Source organism: Cajanus cajan, chromosome 4 (genome assembly GCF_000230855.2).
Source record: "Cajanus cajan strain Asha chromosome 4, NIPB_CcT2T_4, whole genome shotgun sequence".
Lineage (NCBI taxonomy): Eukaryota > Viridiplantae > Streptophyta > Magnoliopsida > Fabales > Fabaceae > Cajanus > Cajanus cajan.
This window is the reverse complement of record NC_138520.1, coordinates 5,523,455-5,546,055: the sequence shown is the minus strand read 5'-3', so window position 1 is coordinate 5,546,055 and position 22,601 is coordinate 5,523,455. Positions and strand designations below refer to the sequence as shown.

The window sequence follows — 22,601 nt, the reverse complement described above, 5'->3', positions numbered from 1 at the left end:
TTGTTGGGGATGAAGCAGTTAGAAGTCTGAGCATTCAATACAAAAAAGATTCTTTATTTCTTATGCTCATTTTAAAGTTTGTGGAATTTCAGTAGTAATGCTCTCAGCCAAATATTTTCAGCTCATTCTTACTGTAAATAGGCTATCCGAGAACAATTAAGCGATCAAGATTGGAATTATGTAGAGCATATGTTAAGCGCCAATTTTACTTACATTAATAGGTAAAAATGAAGATTTAATGTAGAATTATCTGTCACTTGGAATTAAAATTTGTTTTAAATTTACTAGATTATTATCTAAGTAATTTATAATAGGTATTTTATAGTTTTGTAAGTTTTAATTATTATTTTTTATGCATGATAGAAGGAAGAAGAAAAGAAAAAGAAAAAGTAATTTGACAGAAATTCTTGCTTAAGACAAATTTGAAAAAGAAAAAAATACTTCAAGGTGAAGAAATATGAAATAAGGAAAGGCCAAATTTTGGATGAAAAGCATTTACACTTGAAGGAAATCTTGCTTAAACAAGAAAAATATGGCTTAAGCCAACCTCCGTTTTATTTGGACCAAAAACTGATCATAAAAAAAGAGAGAATTTTGTATTTTCGGATGCTCATGCTTCTTGTCTTTTTTGGGATATTGGACACGACAAGCTAGGTTCTTTTCCACTAATTTTGGAGTTTAATATCAAATCAATTGTGGATTTTTTTTTTCTCCTTTCATCATATTCTTGAAGGCAACCATATAAATCGATAGCTAAATCATCCTTATTAGAATTGAATATAATCTTCTAATTCTTATGTATCTTTTTTTGATTTGTGTATATTCTTCTTTTTATATTCATATCAATGATTTGTTCGTGCTTTTCATGCTTGTTATAGATTGATTACCTATAACTTGATTTTTGATTTGACATTTTATTGGGAAATACTCTTTAAATTTTGATCTAAAATGAATCATCTCATAAATTTGTTGAGTTAAATTTGTTAGTCAATATAATCATTAGAACTCAACTCAACTTCTTTTCTAAATACTCAAGGGATCGATATTTAAGAAAGAAGATTAACATTTCATCTTATTAATGAATTAATGAAATTTGATTAAATTGACAATGATGATATTGATATATGAAAAGAATATATATTTGATCATTTAGATACTTGAAAGAAGATTGATAAGTCCAATCCCAAGGTCTACTATTATTGTTAATCTCATTTACAAAATTAGATCCTTAAGTCTTTATTTTTTAAAATTTATTTTTTACTTAAAAAGAAAATCTAATGAACCTACTACCTACTACTCGAGATTATAATTATTATTGAATGATATAATATCGTATAAGACGTGAATACGACAACCCAAATTACCACTTTTACGAGTAACGATTTGATATTTGAATAGAAATCCGAACAACATACCTTGCATTTATCCCATAAGGAAGGTAACAGTTCCTCCGAAGTCAAGTTCTTCTGCAACTTCTTGTACATCGCAGCAATGGACTTGTCCACCTATAAAGCAAAGACAATTCACAATATAAGTATGCCATTGCCACTTACAAAATTGTTTTCAGAAAAGATAGTCACCCCTTACCCCTGACAAACTGGATTTTAACGTCTTCCGCAGATCCACTTTTGACAACCCAACCTGGAAAGGAATCTGAAATTGACAATTGTCAATGTTAGAAAGTGAAATATCCGGCTATAAATAAAATGTTTAGCAATTTAATTAGTTCACAAACACATGAAAAATATATTAGAAAAAGACAATTTTTTATTTGTCGGGAAAATTCTCCGCAAACAATGAAATAATCCACGTGTCTATACTCATTGTACAAATAGATGTCACATGCATGATAGTTACATCTTTGAGCATTCATTTAATTTTTTCATTAATTTGTTTTTTTATTTATATTTTTCAGAATAACCAGGAAAGATACCCGCAGATGGAACCTGAGGTCACTTGACACTTGCTAGAGAATATGATTTTAGTTTAAGATACCCTATAGACTATATGTAGGGGTTTTTATTATATTTTATGTATCTTTTTTTCTAAAGCTCCGTATAGCACTTGTACAGAACTTGTATTACTACATATCATGTACGAGGTTTTTATTATTCTATCGAGAAATATCTTCAGCCTTATGACTTAAGCTTGAAAAACTTGAATGGATATATATAGCTTGAAAACACAGCTTACGATGATATCTTCTAAAATGTTACACAAGAATAAGTATCATTAGTTGTTCTAAATATTAATTAATCATTAACATTATTTTCTAATTATATATTGCATTATATATGATCAGACTTCCTAATTTAGATTGTACAAGTAAGAAATTAAATATCTTAAATATATTTTTAGTCTAGGAAAAACAAAATTGTCAATTTTAGATCTTTGACATTTTTATTTTACCAGTCCCTACCATTAATTCTAATTAATTTAGTGCTCATATGATTAAATAAATAAAGAATAAATTAAGATAAAAAATATTTTAAATTAAAATAATTAAATTATTTTTAGGTGTATAATTTAATTAAGTAATGTGTTTATTATTTTATATAAATAAGATAATTACATATAATTTAATTTTATATGTTCAATTTTTAATATATTATGAACACTGATTATGGATTTTAATATTATTCTTAAATCTCAATTTACTAATTTACTTTTTTTACTTTTAACATTGTACTTTTGTTTTAAAAAATATAATTTATTTAGGCACATAATTTACTACTTTTGTCTTTAGAAAAAAATCATTCTTTATGAATAAATTTTATTACAACTAGTCAAAATTAAAGAATTGAAATACAAAAATAACATTAAAGTAGTATATTCTAAGTATCTAAGTAAATTATAATATTTTAAAAAGTATAATGCTAAGAGTAAATTATAATTTGAACAGTAAAAATAATATTAAAAGCAATAAAAATCTATTTATAATATATTAAAAATTTAAAATAAATTTTAAAAACAAATTATATACAATTATATTATAATACTGATATAATAATAAATATTATACTTAATTAAATTATGCATATAGATGAATAACTAGGATTGACCTAATGGTGGAGAGGAGAGTTGAGATAATATACAAAATTTTAAATTCAAATTTAGTATTGTTATTATAATTTTAATTGATCGAAATAAAAATTATGCACATAAATAATATAATTATTTTAATTTAAAATATTCTTTGTTATGGATGTTAAGGTGGGAAAGAAAATTAGATGGTTTATGATAGATCATTCTTATTTATCATTAGACTAATCTCATCCTTACAATTTTATGGTGTGCTATTTGTACAGAATTTTTTTCCTTCACCACAATAACTTTAACATTCCTCCTTGCCTTTTCCTTCAACCGTCGCCTGGTGTCTCTGCATCGCACTCTGTCAGACCCAATTTCATTAATAGAGTTACATTATTATTAGAGTACTTATCGAGGTCCTCACTCAAGTCAATAATGAAACACTTGCATAAAATTTCATTAAGGCCTTGCTTGATGTGAAACTTGTGAACATATTTACAGTGGGGGAGGTTGCACGGTGGGTGCTGGCCACGCCAGTTCAGTTTCCTTCACGAGTGAGGATTTTACTATTGTTCATATAAGTCCTTGCACTGTGGCTCTGCGAATCTTCATCACAGCATTCTTCAGGCGAAAGTTGCTTCGAACGTGCATCTCTTAGTTAAGAGAAAAGTATGCTAGTGTTTAGCATGTTAGGGCACAAACATGTTGATATTGGGCAATAAGGGCGGGATTGGAGAGTGCTCTATGGTAGATTGGTTTGTCAGAGTGGGGCATGGAAACACCCAGCAATGGTTAAAGGCGAGCAAAGGAGGAAGGATAAAGGGAAAAAATTGCGCAGAGAATCCACCATAAAATTAAAATTATGAGAGTAAGATTCTTCTAATGATAAATAATAATAGTCCACCATAGACTACCTAATTTCTTTTCCCACCCTAGTCTCCATCATTATTTTAATATTCTTTATTTTGTTAACTATGTCAACAATAAACTAAATATAATTAACAATGCAGACTAAAAAATAACACTAAAAAAGTGTTAAATAAAATTTGATAAAAAAAAATTATAAGGACTAAATCAAAATAGTCATATTTGTAAGTGCTTAAAAATATATTTAAATCAAATTAAAATTATTATATCATTAATAGCTTAAAAATGTGTCTGTATTATTTATAGATGTTCTCGACACACTCTTACGCTTTTAGACTGACATAAGTGTAAGAATAACAATGTTATTTTGTATAAACGATTTTTTGTGAAAAGTGCTAAAAATGGAGTTTTAACCGATCAGGAGGGAGATGCATGTATGAAGGGAGAGAGAATAAATGATTTTAATATTTGTGTATTTTTCTTAAGAAAATGTTCAGAATCTAATTCAAACTTATAAAATTAACTTTTGAGATGAGTATTATTTTTCAGTTTTATATATATTATTATGATCTTATTTTTAATCAATGTGAAATATCTAACATCTATAAGTTTTCAGGAAAACTATTCACACCATTAAACATTTTTCATCGTAAGAATGATGTGATTTTTAGATTATTTAGTTTATATGAAGATTAACAAACTGAATTACACAGAAGCTAACCTCTTCAGGTGCAACATTATTCAATATTAAGTCCTCAATCCTTCTAGCAAACTGGAATAGGCGTTCAAATTGCTTTCCAAGGCAGAAAAAAGGATAATGAGTTACGTCTTACAGGCTATAAATACTAGTATGGTTGACAGAAAGACATAAAATAAAAAATAAAATACTTACATAGTAGATAATCATGCTAATATGGCGGGTGCAAGCTTGCTCGTAGGCTTCACTAGCTTGATGATAAAACTTGGCCAAAGTGGGCACCACATTGGCAAGGTCATACAAACTGAGCAAAAAGAACAACATAATAAGTGAAAGTATGCTTTTGTCTCTTTACAGAATTACCTAACAAAAAAAAATGGAAGAATTGAAACAACCTCAAGCCTCCTCTTGGCAGGGGGATGCCTAAAAATTACCTATTCTGAAATGCCGCATAGTTTTCGATAAGAAAAACATCTGCATACTTTGGATCTGCTTGTGCATTTTTTTCCAAAGTTACAAACATTATGCTAACCTGTCAAGCAACAATCCCACCAGTAAACAATATGAGAATATTGGTTACATGTTGAAAAATTGAGTAGAAGAACAAGAGAAAAAAAACTGAAACATAAAAAAATACGTTTTAATACTACTTGGACTGCAGACAAAAGGGCTAAGTAGTAAACAATAGAAATCACCTGTAGTATCTATTAATTAACATAGTGCAGATGACTTAAGACTATCAATTCTTTATTCACTAAGGATGCATCATTGTCTATAGAAAATCAAGAATACAGCAAAAAAAAAAATTTATAGGTTGTCAAGCCAGGGAATAGATAATATATACATGCAGGAAAAAATAATAAACAAGTTAAGCAAGTGCAATTGAAAGCTTATAAGTCTTTTTAAATACTTTATGAGAACTCAATTTATATATGGAAGAAAAAAGTGTTACTTCTTCATTAGAGTAATTTATGTCATTCAAATCAATTGGATCCCATCCTTATTGTATCTCTTACATCAAACAGCGGAATCATTTTCCGTGACATTTAATTTCTAACTGTGTCAAATATAGAATCAGAATTCCTATTCCAAATCGTTAATTTCTATGGAATTGAATCATATGTAGTACAAGAGAAAAGAAGAATACGGAACAGGAGAATCAGGAAACCTCCTAACAGCAAAAGAAAAAAGGAACCCTCTGAAAAATCTAAGCATAAACCTATGTAGATGCAAAGAGACTATCCTGCCATGAAAACTCTTGCAATTCATTCTAACAAAATGCACTGCCATGCATGAGAAGAAAAAAAACGACTCCAGCAACCCTTTAACCACCTTTTCTCACAAATCCAAAAGGAAATAAAGAGGTAGACAAAAAATTCCGGAGTGGAGGAGTAAATGCATGCTCACCAAAAATTAATCTGGAGCAAAGACTCTAGTTGATCTATACACACGACAATAGACTGTTGGTAGTTGAGATTTTTTATACAAGTGATATTTGCTTGTTAACTTTGTCATATTTTGCTGTTTGTTTTACCCAATCAAGAGTTAATCAATTTTAATATTTAAGTACTTGTTGTAAACACTTTTAATGTGTGCAAAATTGAATTCATAACTCAAATATATCATATTAGTTTTTGCCTCTTTTTTTTGTGTGAAGTTGCTAATTTTCAAATCTGAACCTTTATATTTTGTTTTAGTCATACGCCTCTATTTTTGATATTATTTTGTTTTCAACATGGTATCAAAGCTTTATTGATCTTTAAGGGTCTGTGAGAGAAAAAAAAGAGAGAGAAAACCAACAAAAAAAAACCTCCAAACACAAAAGTGGCTTCCAATTGTAGTTCTTTACTTCTACCCCCTATATTTGCAGGTAAAAACCATCATTTGTGGGCTGCAAAAATGAGGACTTATCTCATAACTCAAAGTTTGCAGGTTATAGTAGAAAATGGAAGTAATTCACCTTCGTTACCAGAAAACCCAACAGTAACTCAAATGAGGAGTCACAATGATGAAGTGACAAAAGAAGGAAGAGCTCTTGTCATTATACAGGTAGCACTATATGATGATGTATTTATCAAGATTCTAACTTTTGAAATTACAAAAGAGGCATGGGTAAGCAACAGGAGGAGTTCCAAGGGAGAGAAAGAACGAAAAGAATGTAGATATTGAACTTAAGGAGAGAGTTTGAAGCTGTAAAAATGAAAAAAAGTGAATCTATCAAAGATTTTACTAACAGATTTTTGAAGAATCTTATCCAAATCAAATTACTTGGTGAGAAACTTAATGATCAACATGTTGTGGAAAAAATCTTGGTGTCTTCTAGAGACATTTGAATCCAAAATCTCTTCTCTTAAAGAAAATAAAGGTTTTCTCAAATATCAATTGTAGGGCTTGTCAATACTTTGCAAGCTATTGAACAAAGAAGATCTTTAAGGATGAAAAAAAATACTGAAGGTACTTTTGTGGCATACACGAGGAAAAAAAAGGAAGAAGGTAATAACAAAAAAGGTTGGAAAAACAAGTTTCCCCCATGCCATCATTGTAAGAAGAACAACCATATTGAAAATTTTTGTTGGTTTAGGCCAAGCATTAAATGTAGGGCTTGCAATCAGTTTGGTCATGTGGAGAAGATTTGTAAAAATAAAACAAACCCACATGAACATCAAGCCCAAATTGTGGAGCATGAAGAGTAATGTGAGGAACATCTATTTGCTGCTACATCTTATTCAACGAGCAAAAGCAAAGAGACATGGCTCATAAATAATGGATGCACAAATCATCTGACTCATAATTTTCAAGGAATTAAATCAGTTCCAAATCTCCAAAGTCACCATAGGCAATGGAGAAAGTGTTGATGTCAAAGGTAAAGGAGTTGTTGAAACTCCTTCAGATATAAAATATATTTTAGATGTTTTATTTGTGTTTGAAATAAATCAAAATCTTTTGAGCGTGGGATAAATGCTTAAAAAGAATTATTCTTTGTGTTTTAAAAATATCGGATGCTCCATTTTTGACCTTTTTGGATGCAAGCTTATGTCCATTAAAATGAGAAATAAAAGTTTTCCAATATAGTGAAAGAAAAAAACCACGAATGTTTTTTTAAAAAAAGATGAAGATTTGAAAAATGGATCACTTGAGGAAGCATTTCAAACTCTAAAATGTGATTTAAATAAACTCACAGTAGAAGCTACTCATGATAAGATGATCTTTGGGCACAACAAACTTGAAGAGAAGAAAGAAATGAGTTTTTAAAGCTTTTGGGATTAATGGAGAATCCTTTTTTATGGGTCATGGAAGCTGTAACAATCATAGTTGTGACTTTGGTCGATGGAGGAGATAAATTTTTTGATTGGCAAAATTTAGTTTGAATTATTGTACTTCTTATCAATTCAACGATAAGTTTTGTGAAGAAGAACAATATTGATAATGTTGCTACAATTCTTGAAAAAGGTCTTTCAAGATGGAAAGTGGATTAAGGAAATTGCAAGGGTTCTTATTTCAAGTGAGAAAATTAATGTTAAGCTTGGAGATGTTAAATATGTTGATGTTCATATACTTGAAGGTGATCCAAAGAAGTGTAAAAGATGATAAAGGTCAAAGCTTGAAGTGATGAAGAAAAATTCCAATGAAGAATGTTGACAGTTGAGATTTTTTCTTTGTCATAATTAAATATTTTAAAGTCTCTACAATTTTCTATTTTGCTTGTAAATTTGGTTAAAGGTTGCTTATGTTCAAAAAAAATTAAGTTGTGCAAGGAAGTGATTTTTGCTTGTTAGCTTAATCATATTTTACGATTTGTTTTATCCAATCAAGAGTTAGCCAATTTTAGTATTTAAGCACTTGTTGTAAATATTTTTTATGTGTGCAAAATTGAGATTATAGCTCAAATATATCAAATCAGTTTTTACTCCTTTTTTTGTGTGAGGTTGCAAATTTTCTAATTTGAACCTCTATATTTTATTTTAGTAATACACCTATGTTTTTTATGTTTTATTTTCAACATAGACAACAAAGTCTAAACTATTTATTTTAGTTTCATTATCGATGTAAAGCAAGTGCGAGAGAAATTGACTAGATTCCTCAGCTAAGTTGTATGCAGGGGCGGAACTACGTCTTTGCCTACAATAAACATTGAATTGCATCTACCTTGCAAAGAATCAGACATTGTTTAAAATATACATTTAAAAGAAAAATTTGCCCCCCAAGCCTATTTGCTATGAAATGAAATTCTAGCAAAAATGTTTATATTGTATCGATTCCTTGCACATATTTAAATATGTAATCAGATTCGGCCTTATTTAAAATATATTAAAAAAATTGGCACCTTTTAGATTATTATTGCAATGGAATATGTTTTTTCCTTTTTGGAAATATACAAATAAACACATGATATATCATTATCAATTAACCAATGCTATATTTCCTTAAAATATTCTATTAATAGTTTTCCTTGAACAATCTATAAAGAACCAATTTATATTCAAAAGAAAAAAAAAAAACTCAAAGTGCGAAAAATTAAACCAATAAATATTGTGGATCAGGTGATATATGTTAGTACTTTATATATATTGGAAGAGTTTTTTAAAAATAAAACAAAAATTTTTCTAGAATTTTTTTGTAAAAAAGAAACAATTCTTTAAGAAGCAATCAAGATCTGCTTTTAAAAAAAAAAAAAGAAGAAAACTATTTTTTTTTTAAGTTTAAACAAACATATCAAAAAATTACTTATTTTATTAAAAAATATACTTTTTTATGAAAAAAAAATTTCAGACAAACAGACCCATTGTCGTTTTAGTTAAATTGGATTGCATTGACTAGTAAAAGGTATAGAAGTGTTAAATAAATGAATTAAACTCAAGACAATTTGTGTATCGGAGGTCGGTGCATGTGTTTTGCTGGCTTGTTTTTTTGGTATCAAATATTTAATTTCTATCCTTTTAAGTAATTATTAATTCTACAAATTAGTTATTGTTAAAACCGTGTAATAAACTTTTGCCCTCACCCCTGACATTTTTTTTTCTAGTTCCGTCCCTGGTTGGAAGACATCACAAAACAAGACAGATCTGAAAAGGAACCACTTACAAATTTTGTGTATGCTTGGTCAACCAAATCCCTCGACTGTCCTGATATATACTGCTCCATCCGTGTTGCAAGGGATGCAAATCTATATGAAAACAATCGAGACATTACTGAACACCAGACTTGCGATATTAAATACAGTATGGAAAGTAAATAGTGGGGTGGTTCTGACTTTTAATTGCTGCCTAAAAACATAACAAATAGAAATGGTGTCACCTTTACATCTTCAAATTTTGTCCTTAAAAGTTCAAATAATTTCTTATGAAACATCATCCAATTTAGAGAACCTAAAATAACCTAACCCGAATTTAATGTGGTTAAAAACCGGCTAGCAGGTGAGAGACAATTGTACCCTCTGTGTGACGTAGGGTTACCATAAAAAAACCGAGACATTCATAAGACTTAAAAGTCTAGTTTGTGAGAATTGTAAGGTCTGAGGGTGGAAAAGTATGCACTTTCGAATGTCTTTAAGAAATGATAATCTGGTTATTGTTTGAAGAGAACTGTATAAGGAACGGGGAATTAAGTGCAGATGATAACCTATATATGGACTCTGAAGCATGGGTACTCCAATATTCATGCCATACATGTACCGGGTTCGTGGGTCCAGTACATGTTGCATTCTCGTGAGTTCAAGCATATCCGATACACACCCAGGACATTTTTCAAAAAAAAAATTAAGTGGTAAAATAAAACCTCTATAAAAAAATTAGGCTTTTCATTATTCTTATTTATTCTCAAATCTCAATTTTCATCCAGCACAACTCATCAGCGGCTTAAATGCATAACGTTCGAGATTCAATCTTCCAAATCATTCACCGTTCGTATATACTTCTAATAAAGGGTAGAGGTAACCACAAAATTTGTCAAATTCTGAAGTGCTGGAGAAGAGCTTGGCCAATTTGATTCTTTGCAAGATAGATGGAACTTGAAACCAAAGGATTGGTGGATCGTGTATAGTGCAACAATCATCATCTTGTTGTGAGAAACTAGAACACATTCTTTTATCCTTTCTATGAAAAAAAATAGGTTCAATCCAAAGAGAGCCGGAAATATAGGAGTCTATTAATGAATTTGGATTTTAATCAAGATTTTATAATTCAGATTTTAATGAATTTATATTATAAGGTTTTAAAATATTTTATGAATTTTAAAGGAAATTATGGATTTACACTACTAGATTTAATTAAAAAAAATAAAAAATAATAAAGAAAATAAAATTAATATGATTTTTTTATTTTTTGACAAATAATTGTCTTTATTTTTTGATAAATTATTAACTTTAATATTTTTTTAACTAATATTTTTTTACTTATCTAAATTATAAAAAAGCTAATGATTTTTAAAAAATATACTCGATCAGAAGATATAGCTTTCGTTTTTTTTTTTAAAAAAAAAAGAAATCAATTTCCTTTCGAGAAAAGAGGGGAAAAGTAAACCTCGATCCGAAGATTATTTTACCTAGGAATGTACGGTAGGACACCCGTTTGGCGAGCATTGCGCTCATGTCTTTCAATCTGATGGCATGCTTCATCAACAAACTGAAAAAGATATCCATTTATATGAATTGGGTTAGCATCTCAATCTGATAAATGTTTATGATGACAATTTTTTATAAATGTAGTCACATACACGACTGAACAACATAGATATGCGAGACTCCAAGTCACCAAGCAGAATGCGTACAAATCCTGCTGCATCAGCTTTTTGACTAGAGAGATAGCGTTCTGTAGTTCCATGCATTGATATGCAACATAAAGGATCAATCTTGTATGCCCAATCCACAACAGCATAAAAATCTTCCTGAAATCATAGAAATTATAAAGCAACAGCATAAGGACCTTTTAACTAATATACCTAAAAACATCTAGAAACTCATAGTAAATTGTCCAATTATAAGGAATAATGTGATAGGGCACCAAAATACATAAGTAACACTAAATATTCACTATATCATAGATGATATCAATCTTGTCCCAAAATAATACAGCATTAATGATGCGAAAATGGAAATTTAGTAAGAACAAGAAAGTGAAAAAACTATAGGCAGTTATTCTCTCTGTTTAAAGAAAGAAACAAATATTTTCTGAATATGCACTGAGTGATAATTCCACCCGGTTGAAAGAATTTATTTATGTTTAACAGTATTACAAAGATAATTAATGCTATCACAAACAACAGAACAATTAAGAAACCACTACTTCCTATGATGCATTGAACCTAGCTATACCAAGTATCTAGGCGACTTGGAAAAATAAATAATGAAGTTATTATTTCCTAAAATATCCTTATTTCCAATACTCCCCCCGCTAGATGGAGAATAAATGTTTTCCATTGCCAGCTTGCATACAATTCTTTCAAAATCTGAACTGCATAACCCTTTGGTAAGAATATCAGCAAGTTGATTTTGTGAAGGAACATATGAAGTACAAATCAAGCTCCAGTCAAGCTTTTCCTTGATAAAGTCGTATCAATTTCTACATGCTTTGTTTGATTCATGTTGAAAAGGATTATGAGCTATGCTGATAACTGATTTATTATCACAACAGACTTTCATTGCCCTATACCATTTAATCTTGAACTCTTATAAAATAATTTTCAACTAGCTCACAAATTCCCTGTGCCATTGCTCGAAACTCGGCTTCAACACTAACTAAGCCACAATATTTTTTACTCCTCCAAAACTCCAAATTACTAAATTTCCACCAAGGTAGGTACAATATCCAACAGTGGACCTTCTATCAGTTTCAAGAATTGCATTTCCATTCTTTTTGTATAAAATTCATCTTCCCAGGGTTACTTTAGGATATTGTAGAATTCTATGAGTGGCTTGTAAGTGGACTTCTCTCGAAGGTTGCATAAATTGACTAACTAAACTTATAGCAAATGCAATATGTACACCTGTGTGAGACTGATATCGCAAACTTTGTCAACTCGACGAATAGGATTGATTAGCAGCATAGGTTGGATCAAAGCGATGTTAGCAGCCGAGTAGTGTATCCAAATTTGGAACAAACTTGACATTGCAGACAAGATCGTTATGGATAAAGAAGAATATAGTAATAGAAAGCTATGATGTTATATGAAAATGGCAATTCATGCCGTGAGGCTATTTCTTTTCCAATCTTCGCATTCAGTACAGAAAAGAACAAATAGCAATAACAGAAAATGGAAATGACGGAGGGAATGTTTCCCAAAAGCAACCAAGTCCAGAGAGAGAGAAAATCGAATCAATTACTGCCCCTTTTCTCTTTCCTCTAACCACCAATTTATACTACTATCAATATTTGAATCCACGTAGCCTTGAATTAGTGAGTTTCACACGTGTGCTCCTCCTATTTTCCACCTCATGCTGATCATGTGCCACCTCACCACTTCCCACCCCCTCTGCATAATCTCTGCTTGGTTTTCTTCTCTATTTTCACTCATTACAATTCCTCCCCCTTTACAAACAACCTTGCCCTCAAGGTTGAAGGAAGGATAAGCTGTTGCAATCACATCCTTGTCCTCCCACGTAGCTTCAGAATCATCCAGACCATCCCATTGAATGAGTAATTGTGGTACCTGCTTTTGTCCCCTGATAATAAGCCGTTCTTGTAAAATAGCCAGTGGCTGAATAACTGGCAATTGTTCAGTGCTAGTAAGTGGTAAAGGAACATCCTTGTATGTGTGCAACAGCAAGGCTAAATCTGGATCTATATTATTTGGTATTTGTAACCACAGATCATCAGCACAATAAGGAACCTCCAATTGCATGGTGAAAATTTCAGAAATAGCATGAGTCCTATGCATACGACGTATGTGATTAAACTGAGCCTGCATAGGAAGCTTTGGTTTCTCTCCATGCAGAGTGATAAAGTTGCCATGCAAATAAAATTTCAGTGATAACTCACTATAATCTGAAACGTGTGGACCCAATGTGGCTAGCCAAGCAACTCCTAGCACTAAGTCAGCACCTGACACAGGCAAAAGATAAACAGGTAAATGTATGGAATGTCCTTGAATCATGACTTCCACATTCCTTACCATGCCTTCAACTGTCAAAGCATGACCATTCCCCACTAAAACCTGAAAACCCGAAGTTGGCTCAACAGGTAAGTTCAAGCAATGGGCTAATCGAGGTTGAAGAAAATTATCGGAACTGCCACTGTCCAGTAAAATTTGTACCACAATCCCATTAATGGATCCTTGAAATTTCATAATACCTACCCCTAACCCTCCAATCAAGGCACTAAATGATAAGTGAGGCTCCAAAGATAATTCTTAAAATTCTATCACAACATTATCTGGTGGTTCTGCATATGCACGTCAAAGTGCTCATGGAGTTTTTCTCAAAGCTCCTAAGAATGAACACAGCCTATAATCTTTATGAGGATGTTAAGGGTTAAAGTCGATTGAAGCCAAGAGAAGAGTAACTGATCTTGCTGTTCCCAAGCTTCATACGCAGGATTGATAGATCCATTTACTTAATCATTAGAGAGAAACCATGAAGATATGAGGATTAACTAGGTATGTGTAGCTTATATGACCTTTGATGACTGTTCAATCTACTGTCTCCATAGGAGGAAATTGCCTTCAATGAGCTTCTTTGTAATCGTACGAGAGAAGGTCAGCGGAACGTAGTACGGTGAGGACGATGGTGGAGTTGAAGAATCCGTCATCGAGGAAACCCTAGGATCTTAAACTCTTGATGCCATATTAGAAAAAGTAGAAGATGGAATATAACTATTTCTCATTACTGAAAGATGAGAGAATAGAATTGATCCAGTGCTTCTTTACAAAACAAGATATTTATAATAGAAGCTTTTGTGTAGGAGTAGTTACAACTAGTAATGATTACACTATATTAGTTATTGTTGAAATATAATATTCTGTCATAATAGCATAGACTTAAAATTAAAATATAATATTTTGTATACATAATATCAAATTTAGAGGAAACAAAATATCCTCTATTTATTCATAATTAATGTAATAAACCTATATATATATATATCTGTTTTTCCTCTTCAACATGGTATTCAGAGGCAGAGAGAGACGTTTTCAATAATTTTTTTGGGTAGACCTACAGTCTCCGGTGATATATTTTTTTTTTTTTGCAGACTGTTGTCATCCTCGGTTCGCATCTTTGATTGTCGCCCGTTTCCGACGGCCTTTTCCGGCATCTCTCTAGTTGTCACCTTTGCCGACGACCTTTCCAACCGCCACCACCAAATAACGACTCACTATTCACCGATTTACTCAACCCTGCAGCGACAAGTCCATACTTGTCCTCACACGCCCGCAGGCACCTCCTCCTCCAGGTGCCAAATACCCTTCCCAGCGGCACGTGACCACGCGTTCGACACTATATGCCGGCGAGCCTCCCAGTGCTGGTTCGCCCTTCTCAAGTGATCCTTACCCCTGATTTGCATCACGATCCGACATCATTTGGTGGGTCCAGTAGTGTACACCATGGTTCACCATGGTTCAAGTACCCTTTTCCTTTACTAAATATGTCTTCTTTTAGATCTTCAGACCCCTCTAAGGCAGACGGTCCTATTTTTTCAAACTTGCCATTATTGACTGAGAAGTTGGACAGTTCAAACTACCTACTTGGGCTTCTGATATTACCCTTTGGATTACTGGCCTAGAGTATCGTGACCACCTCAGCATTACCGTTGAGCCAATGGCAGTGGCTGACCGTGCCAAGTGGGAGAAAATTGATGCTCAACTATCCAGTGTGATCAAGTCCACCCTCCACCCCTCTAACAAATCGATTTTCCAACCTCACATCACTTGTGAATCGGTTTGGACAGAGGCGGGTTCCCTCTATACTAATGACACTCAGCGTTTATATGGAGTGTGTCATGATTTAATGACTCTTATTGCTCCTTGGCAATTTGATGGCCCAATGGCTGCCTATCGTGGGAGAGTTCACGCAGCTCTTCATGATTATAATGAACTTTTCCCCCTTGCCGCCCCTGATCAAATCGAGGCCAAGAAAGAACTCGAGAATCGTGGTGTTTTCTTCATGTTTCTTGCCCTTTATGGTTTGCCTCCGAAATATTCTGCTAACTAGGACTAGATTCTCAGGTCAATCACGGTTCCTAATATGACTTAGACATCTTCTGCCCTTCTTTGGATTCCTCGGAAAGTAAATACCGAGGTTTCTATTCCTTCGTTGGGCGATACTACTACACTTACCTCGCATAGTAATCCTGGTCGTTCTCATGGTGGAGCGTCCCATTCGAAGAATCATCCCATGAGTGAACATTGTCATCACCTCAGCCATACCATTGATCGTTTTGCATGGCAAGCCTCCTCGCACAGTTAATGTAGCTCTTAAACCTACTGATTCCACTACGTCCACTGATAAGCTCTCACTACTCTAGTTACTTATGATGAGGGATGGGAATAAATTGGGCCAAAACTTAAATATACAAGATAAACTTGTTTTATAAAATTAAAACCTAAATCTAGTCTATTATTTGTGATAGACTTTTTTTATAGATTGATATGACCTTTTTAAAAGTTTAATCTAACTTATTTAAAAATCTATTTTGTATTAATAATGTTATATAGTCTAATAAATTTAATCTTAAATAAATTAACAATTATATTTTTAAATATACATACGAGTATTTTTTAATTGCATGATAAAAAATAATTTACTCTATTTTATTATTATTAAAATTTAGATTTTAAAATAAAATAAAAAACTAACTTAAGATGGACAACTCATGATTTATAATTTCCATTTTCGATTTCTTGATTTCACACAAACAAGAAATGTAAAATGTTTAAGTGTAGTGGAAAAGTAAAAAATATTTATAATTTGATTTTTATATTATAAATTAATTTAATTATATTGTTAATAATGTAATATGTATATTATTTTTTAATTATATTATATAAATAAATAAGCTGATTTATAAGGTATAACAGATTTTTTTAAAAATTTAAGTTCAACCTTTTTAAATAAAATAAGTTTATTTAAAAAACCTAAATTTAATCTTTTTATTAAATATGTCAAGTCAAGCTAGACTTTAAAGAGACTTGAAGGTCCTTTTATGACTTGACCTATTCTCATTCCTACTTAAGAGAACTTTGTATGGTGGTTTGAGAATTGCCAAAGCCTAATGCAACTTCTTTGGTTGCACACCCAGGTAAATCTATTGCTTGTATCTCACGATCTCCTTCCATAAGTCCTTGGGTGCTTGACTTTGGTGCATCTAACCATATCTATGGTAATCGTTGTTCTCTTTTCCCTTCCCTTTCTATGTCTGGTTATTTACATGTTGTATTATTTTGTGTTGATGTGAAAGTTGACAAAAAATAGAGGAAGGTATATAAAGTTTTTTGAGAACTTGAATTTCATAAGTTTATTTCTTAGAGTTTTAGTGAGAGATTTTTGAAAAGATAAGTTTTGGAGCCAAAACATATTTTTTTTCTTCTTCTGTTGACTTTTGAGGAGCGTCCCAATCCTTCCCCTGAAGTAATGGTGTGCTAAATGAGTTGAGATTCAAAATTGAGAATCATAGGAAGAAGTTTTCGTACGAGAGTTTGAGATTTCTCGAATTTTCTTCCCTTATTCCTTGCTTTCAAGAGCATTTGAGGTAAGGGAAGCTTGTAATTTCTTTATATCTGTGTTGTAGAAGTTGAATTCAATGTTGTCTTACCCTTTTGTGGTAATTTGAATTGAATTGTGTTGAAATTGAAGTTGTGTTAGGTGTTTGTTGTGAAGGTGATGATTTCTTCATATTGCATGATGGATGCATGTGGATTTTCATTTGATTTCTGAGTTGTGTGAGGTGAATATATGTTGAATAGAAAGTTGCATGATGAGTTTGTGAGGAGTGATGGTTGGTTTTAAGAGAGATGTTGAATCTCCTAGGGTGAAAACCCTGTACTCGCCTAGGGAGATGTTGTGGCACCCAACGACATTCATGGACTGATGAACACCTACCTTGAATCACGATCTCACTTAGGGATAGAGATGTGTCACCTAGTTGAGTTGGTCTATTGTTATACTAAGTTATAGGTTGTACATGTGTTTACTAAACCATTGGAGGTAGATCAATTCAAGGAGTTAAGGGAGATGCTAGAAGTTGTGTCTTTGGAACATTTGAATTAAAGGGAAGTATTGAGTAGAGTAATTCAAATGTATGGTCTGTATGTATAGTCTACCTATATGGTCTGTAGATATAGTCTGAAAGTTTAGTTTGTACATATAGTTTGTAGGTATTATCTGTATACCTTAGTTTATTGTATTATATGTTTGTATCATTTGATGAGTTGACAATTAGAGTTAATGTATTTTATAAATACATGTTTGTATTACTGCTATATAAGGATGAGTAGTCATGTGTAATACACCAATGTAAGAATAAAGTTTTTTCTCTACTCAGTTTTCACTCTTTGTTATTTGTTCTTATTTCGTTGTGTAAGTGTGTGTCATCCCTAACAATCAGATCTTTGGGAGATATAGGAGGTTAATTGGAAAGTTGAATTAACTCGCTATCACTCATCCAAATATTGCATTTGCAATAAGTGTGGTGAGTCAATTCTTGAATTCTCCTAGCCAAGACCATTGGAATGCAATAATTCAAATATTGAAATACATCAAGAGTGTCCCAGGTAAAGGCCTCGTTTATGAAGACAAAGAGACATACACAAATAGTTGGCTATTCAAATGCTGACTGGGTTGGTTCAAGTGATAAGCAATCCACTTCTAGGTATAGTATAGTTGTTGATTGGAGGAAACTTGGTATCTTGGAAAAGTAAGAAGCAAAATGTTGTATCAAGATCAAGAGTTGAAGCATAATACAAAACTATGACTTTAGTTACTTGTGAACGCATGGCTGAAACAATTTCTTAAAGAACTCAAGTTTGAAGAGATAGCACAAATGAAGCTCATTTGTGATAATCAAGCAATTTTACATATCGCCACTAATCCAATTTTTCATGAAAGGACCAAACATATTGAAGTTAACTGCCATTTCATCAAAGAGAAGATCAAGTTAGGATATATGTAACAACTTGGATGCATACAACTTATATGTTCCAACTTGAGAGAGAGTGTTGAAAATCAAAATATAATATTTTGTTGTAATAGCATATCATAGGCTAAAATTCAGAATAATATTTTGTATTAATAACAATTTATAGGCAAGAGTAACAGATTTAGAGGAAACAAAATATCCTCTATTTATGTATAATTAATGTAATAAGTGTATATAACCTGCTGCATCCAATGTGTATCCAAACACAGTTTATCCCAAATATGTCTGTTTTTCCTCTTCAACAGTTATAACTGACTGCAAGTCCGTTATAACTAAACAACAAAAACAATAACATAAACCAAAAATACATACATGTAATTGAAAACAAAAGGAGAAATGATATTCTCTTATAGTCTGGTACCAAAAGAATATACGGGGTTTGATGGTGTGAAAATGAAAATACAGTAAGGAAAGAAAAGCGGAAAAACTATAGGCAGTTAGAGGGTGCCTATTGTCTCCCACAAGTTCCCACCAATCCCAGCCTACCCTTCCCATTCCCACTCCTACTCTTATACCCCATACAACTGAGTCACCCTTTTCCTGCCTAACCAACTTAGTAGTTAGTTACATGAAATGATCATATTCATTCTCTCTCACTTGGTTTTAATCCCCTGCATTGCCCTCATTTTTACTTTCTAACTACGCCTTAGTTATTTTTCGTTTTTGGCCTAATTGTCTCAGGGTTCTGGTTCCTATCACAATATGTTTATCATTGCTAGACCATAACATGATATATGTTATGTACAACTTATATGAGACAGACAAAATATACAATGCTGCAAAGTGAATCATTGTTTTGGTCCTTGAAAAATTAGGCATTGACCATTTTAGTCCCTAAAAGAAAACAGTTGCTCTTGAGGTTGTTCAGTCTTCAATCGATCGGTCATTTTAGTCCTTATATTAACTAATGTCATGTTACACTAACAACAATGTTGATATGGCATATTAAGTGCCACACAAGATGCACATGTGGCATCTTTTAGGTCCTTGAGAAATAATCATCTTCCTCCATACATCTTATGTGGTATGTGGTACATAATTTGCCATGTTCAACATTTCCATTGGTGTTAACTAGTTAATTCACGTCACTTAACATAAGGATTATTGAATATTCAAGAACCTCGAGCAATTTCTTTCTTTCAAGGACTAAAATGACCGACTCTCAATACTTATTACCATGGAGAACTCATAAAGGCTTTACCATGTTATCTTAAATTTGGATCCTCTAGCATGACGTAACAATTATGCTAAGAGAGAAACAAGATACAAAACAATGTAGTTAAATTTTCATCATAAAAATACACAACCTTTCCAACATGACTATCAAGTAACATGAGATATCATTTTATCTCACAAATATCATAAGCTCACAATTTCATTGTAAGAGATAGAGTTTATTATATGCATACTTGCATTCCATCAAGCAAATCTTGAAGTGATTCATTTAAAGCTGCAAAATCCACCGAATTTTTACCTATAAAGATGAAGAAATGGTCAACTTATGGAACAATTGATCACAACATAGAAAAAATAAGATCATAAAAAGTACAAAAAGAATATTTCTTGAGAGTGATACGTGTACTAGATTTACTGTCATCCTCATCAATGTCCAACATTCCCAAATCATCATCATTGTCCCCGTTATTGGATCCAGCTTTTTTACTGTCAATAACTGAAGGATCTTCAAAGCACAAGAAGTGAGCCAAAAAAGTGCTCTGAAACATGGGCCATGAATAGTTACATATTTGAAACATTAAATATTAACGAGTTTTGAGACTGAGAACATCAAGAACTTTCACCTCATCCACCAGAAGTGGGATAAAAATTGTAAGTATCTTTGCATATGCATCAGAAACTGTTGAAGTGTCAGCAGAATTTACATTTTGACCAGAACCCGTGAAGGCTTCAAACCAAACAGTTTGGGTTTTAGATGTTTTAGTACAAGAACGAAGTTCATTAGCAAACTCACGGGCCTGTGAAGGGATTCCTAAAACTTTAGACTCCGTATGAACACTATTATACCAATGTATAAGAAACCAGAATATATGAATTAAAACGCAAAGAATAATTATAAATATATTTGTCAATTATAGTAAATATCAAGTGAAGGACAAAAGAGTCATCATAAAGCACGAGCAACATCAATTTTGAGGATCTAAACCTATTTTGGCCCACTAGTTAATTAGCGACTTAACTTTGGTTTAGGTCTAAACCTGTTTTAGCCCATTAGTTTAAATAGGGTTTTTGAATAATTGTTGAGGGTCTAAACCTCATCCCGTATGATGGCTTAGGGTTTAGGATTGTTTTTCCTTCTCCAACATTAAACCCTAAATCCTAAACCTTCAATTTTTTTGCCTTCAAGGAGAATCAATAAAAGAGAATTTAGGTAAAGACATCAGGTCAATAGGAAGTCATTTTATCAAACCTCAATTCTAGAAGTTTTGCCATATTTAATTCCACCCAATTTAAGTTGCTTGTTTTTATTCTAAAATTCAATAATCAAATCCCTCATCATTCTCAAATCTTCTCTTCCTCAATTTATTTCTTCTAGTTTAATTTTCATTGAATAGTGATAATCACTAAGTTAAACACATAGTCCATGTAGATATGGTCTTGGATTTATTACTTGATGACTATTATACACTTACGGATTCCCACCAATACAATGCGTGAATAGGTTGAAATCTCATACCTCTTTGCGAAGAAGCAAGTTTAAAGAAGCGCAATAAGCTTTTCTCAATGGACCCAAGCAATTCTTATCAAGAATCTGCAAGTTTACAAGAAGATAATTAAGGGATAAAACAAAGAAAATGACTCAATAAATATATGTGCTCAAAACAAAACTTTAAGAAGAAACTGTAAATCATCCAAAATTAAACCTTTAAATGCTTCAAAAGGCGTGCATATGTCCTGCACTTGAACCTCAAGTCAGCATGATCTGGCCTCTTCAACTGTCCCCGCTGTTTAGAGTGAGCAAACAGAGTGTAAATGAAAGATTCTAAGACCTCAAAATTTTAAAATTCTTCAAGGAATTTATGCAGAAAAATACCTGAGAAAAGTAATTTTTATCATTTAACATGAAGTCCACAAAACTAGCAAAGTAACATCTCATGTATTCAGAAGCTTTCCCGACAAAAGTAGACTTTATTATTTGAAGTTCGCCACGCTTCTCTTTAACCTGTGGGAGTAGCAGAAACCACCATTAAAACAAATGACTTTTAGGTCCTATACATGTTTTCCATACTGGCCGCAGCCAAGAACATTTATTTGCTTAGTGATGCCCCAAATTAATACTATATAATATAAACAGCTTCCCAGACAAATCAAAACGGAAGCAACTAATGAATGCACATCATAATTGTCACCTTAAATATATTTTCTTTATTGAATATTAACAAAAACAAGCAGGCTTGTACCATGGAATGATGTTTCCTAAATTATCGATAATTTGCTTTAAAAGCTTGAAAAGTAAGGCAACGAACATACTCCTCTCATTTTTGCATACATAGGATCTATGTTAGGCACTTCAAGACCACGCATGGCAGTTGTCAACCACTCACATGCTTCTATATTTTGCATCATTAGTGCTTCGTCAAATGAATCTCCTGTCAAACATGCTGAGTACTACACACCCAATGAAACATCATTAAAATAAATACCATGCTAAAATTTTGAGAATTCACCACTTGAAGCCATACCCCAGAAGGGATACTCAATTGCTCAAGAAGCTTATCAAGCTCTTCAATAAGAGTTTTGTTATTTATTGATTGCATTTCCAACTTGTTATTGCGGGATTCAATCTGGATACCACAAAAGAATTGAGATAAAATAAGTTCATTTTTTTTCTTATAAAAGAAGAAAATATGTCAAAGTGGAGACGATAA

General features: G+C 32.0%; 1 protein-coding gene across 5 annotated transcripts in view; it reads right to left on the bottom strand.

Annotated features, from left to right (window-relative positions):
* LOC109788377 (exocyst complex component SEC3A) overlaps positions 1–22,601 on the bottom strand; it is a 33,796-nt gene that overhangs the window by 1,571 nt on the left and 9,624 nt on the right. For 2 of the 5 annotated variants that reach the window (XM_083073975.1, XM_083073974.1), the window contains 16 exons: positions 22,416–22,517; positions 22,204–22,341; positions 21,767–21,895; positions 21,597–21,677; positions 21,410–21,484; positions 20,517–20,690; positions 20,294–20,432; positions 20,127–20,191; positions 11,306–11,476; positions 11,135–11,214; positions 9,677–9,758; positions 5,029–5,126; positions 4,790–4,898; positions 4,619–4,690; positions 1,588–1,653; positions 1,416–1,505 (listed from right to left, as the gene is read on the bottom strand). In XM_083073975.1, the coding sequence (XP_082930101.1) occupies positions 1,416–1,505; positions 1,588–1,653; positions 4,619–4,690; positions 4,790–4,898; positions 5,029–5,126; positions 9,677–9,758; positions 11,135–11,214; positions 11,306–11,476; positions 20,127–20,191; positions 20,294–20,432; positions 20,517–20,690; positions 21,410–21,484; positions 21,597–21,677; positions 21,767–21,895; positions 22,204–22,341; positions 22,416–22,517 (1,671 nt within the window). The remainder of the gene's footprint in view (positions 1–1,415; positions 1,506–1,587; positions 1,654–4,618; positions 4,691–4,789; positions 4,899–5,028; positions 5,127–9,676; positions 9,759–11,134; positions 11,215–11,305; positions 11,477–20,126; positions 20,192–20,293; positions 20,433–20,516; positions 20,691–21,409; positions 21,485–21,596; positions 21,678–21,766; positions 21,896–22,203; positions 22,342–22,415; positions 22,518–22,601) is intronic. The other 3 variants (XM_083073976.1, XM_083073977.1, XM_083073978.1) reach the window with 3 other exon arrangements.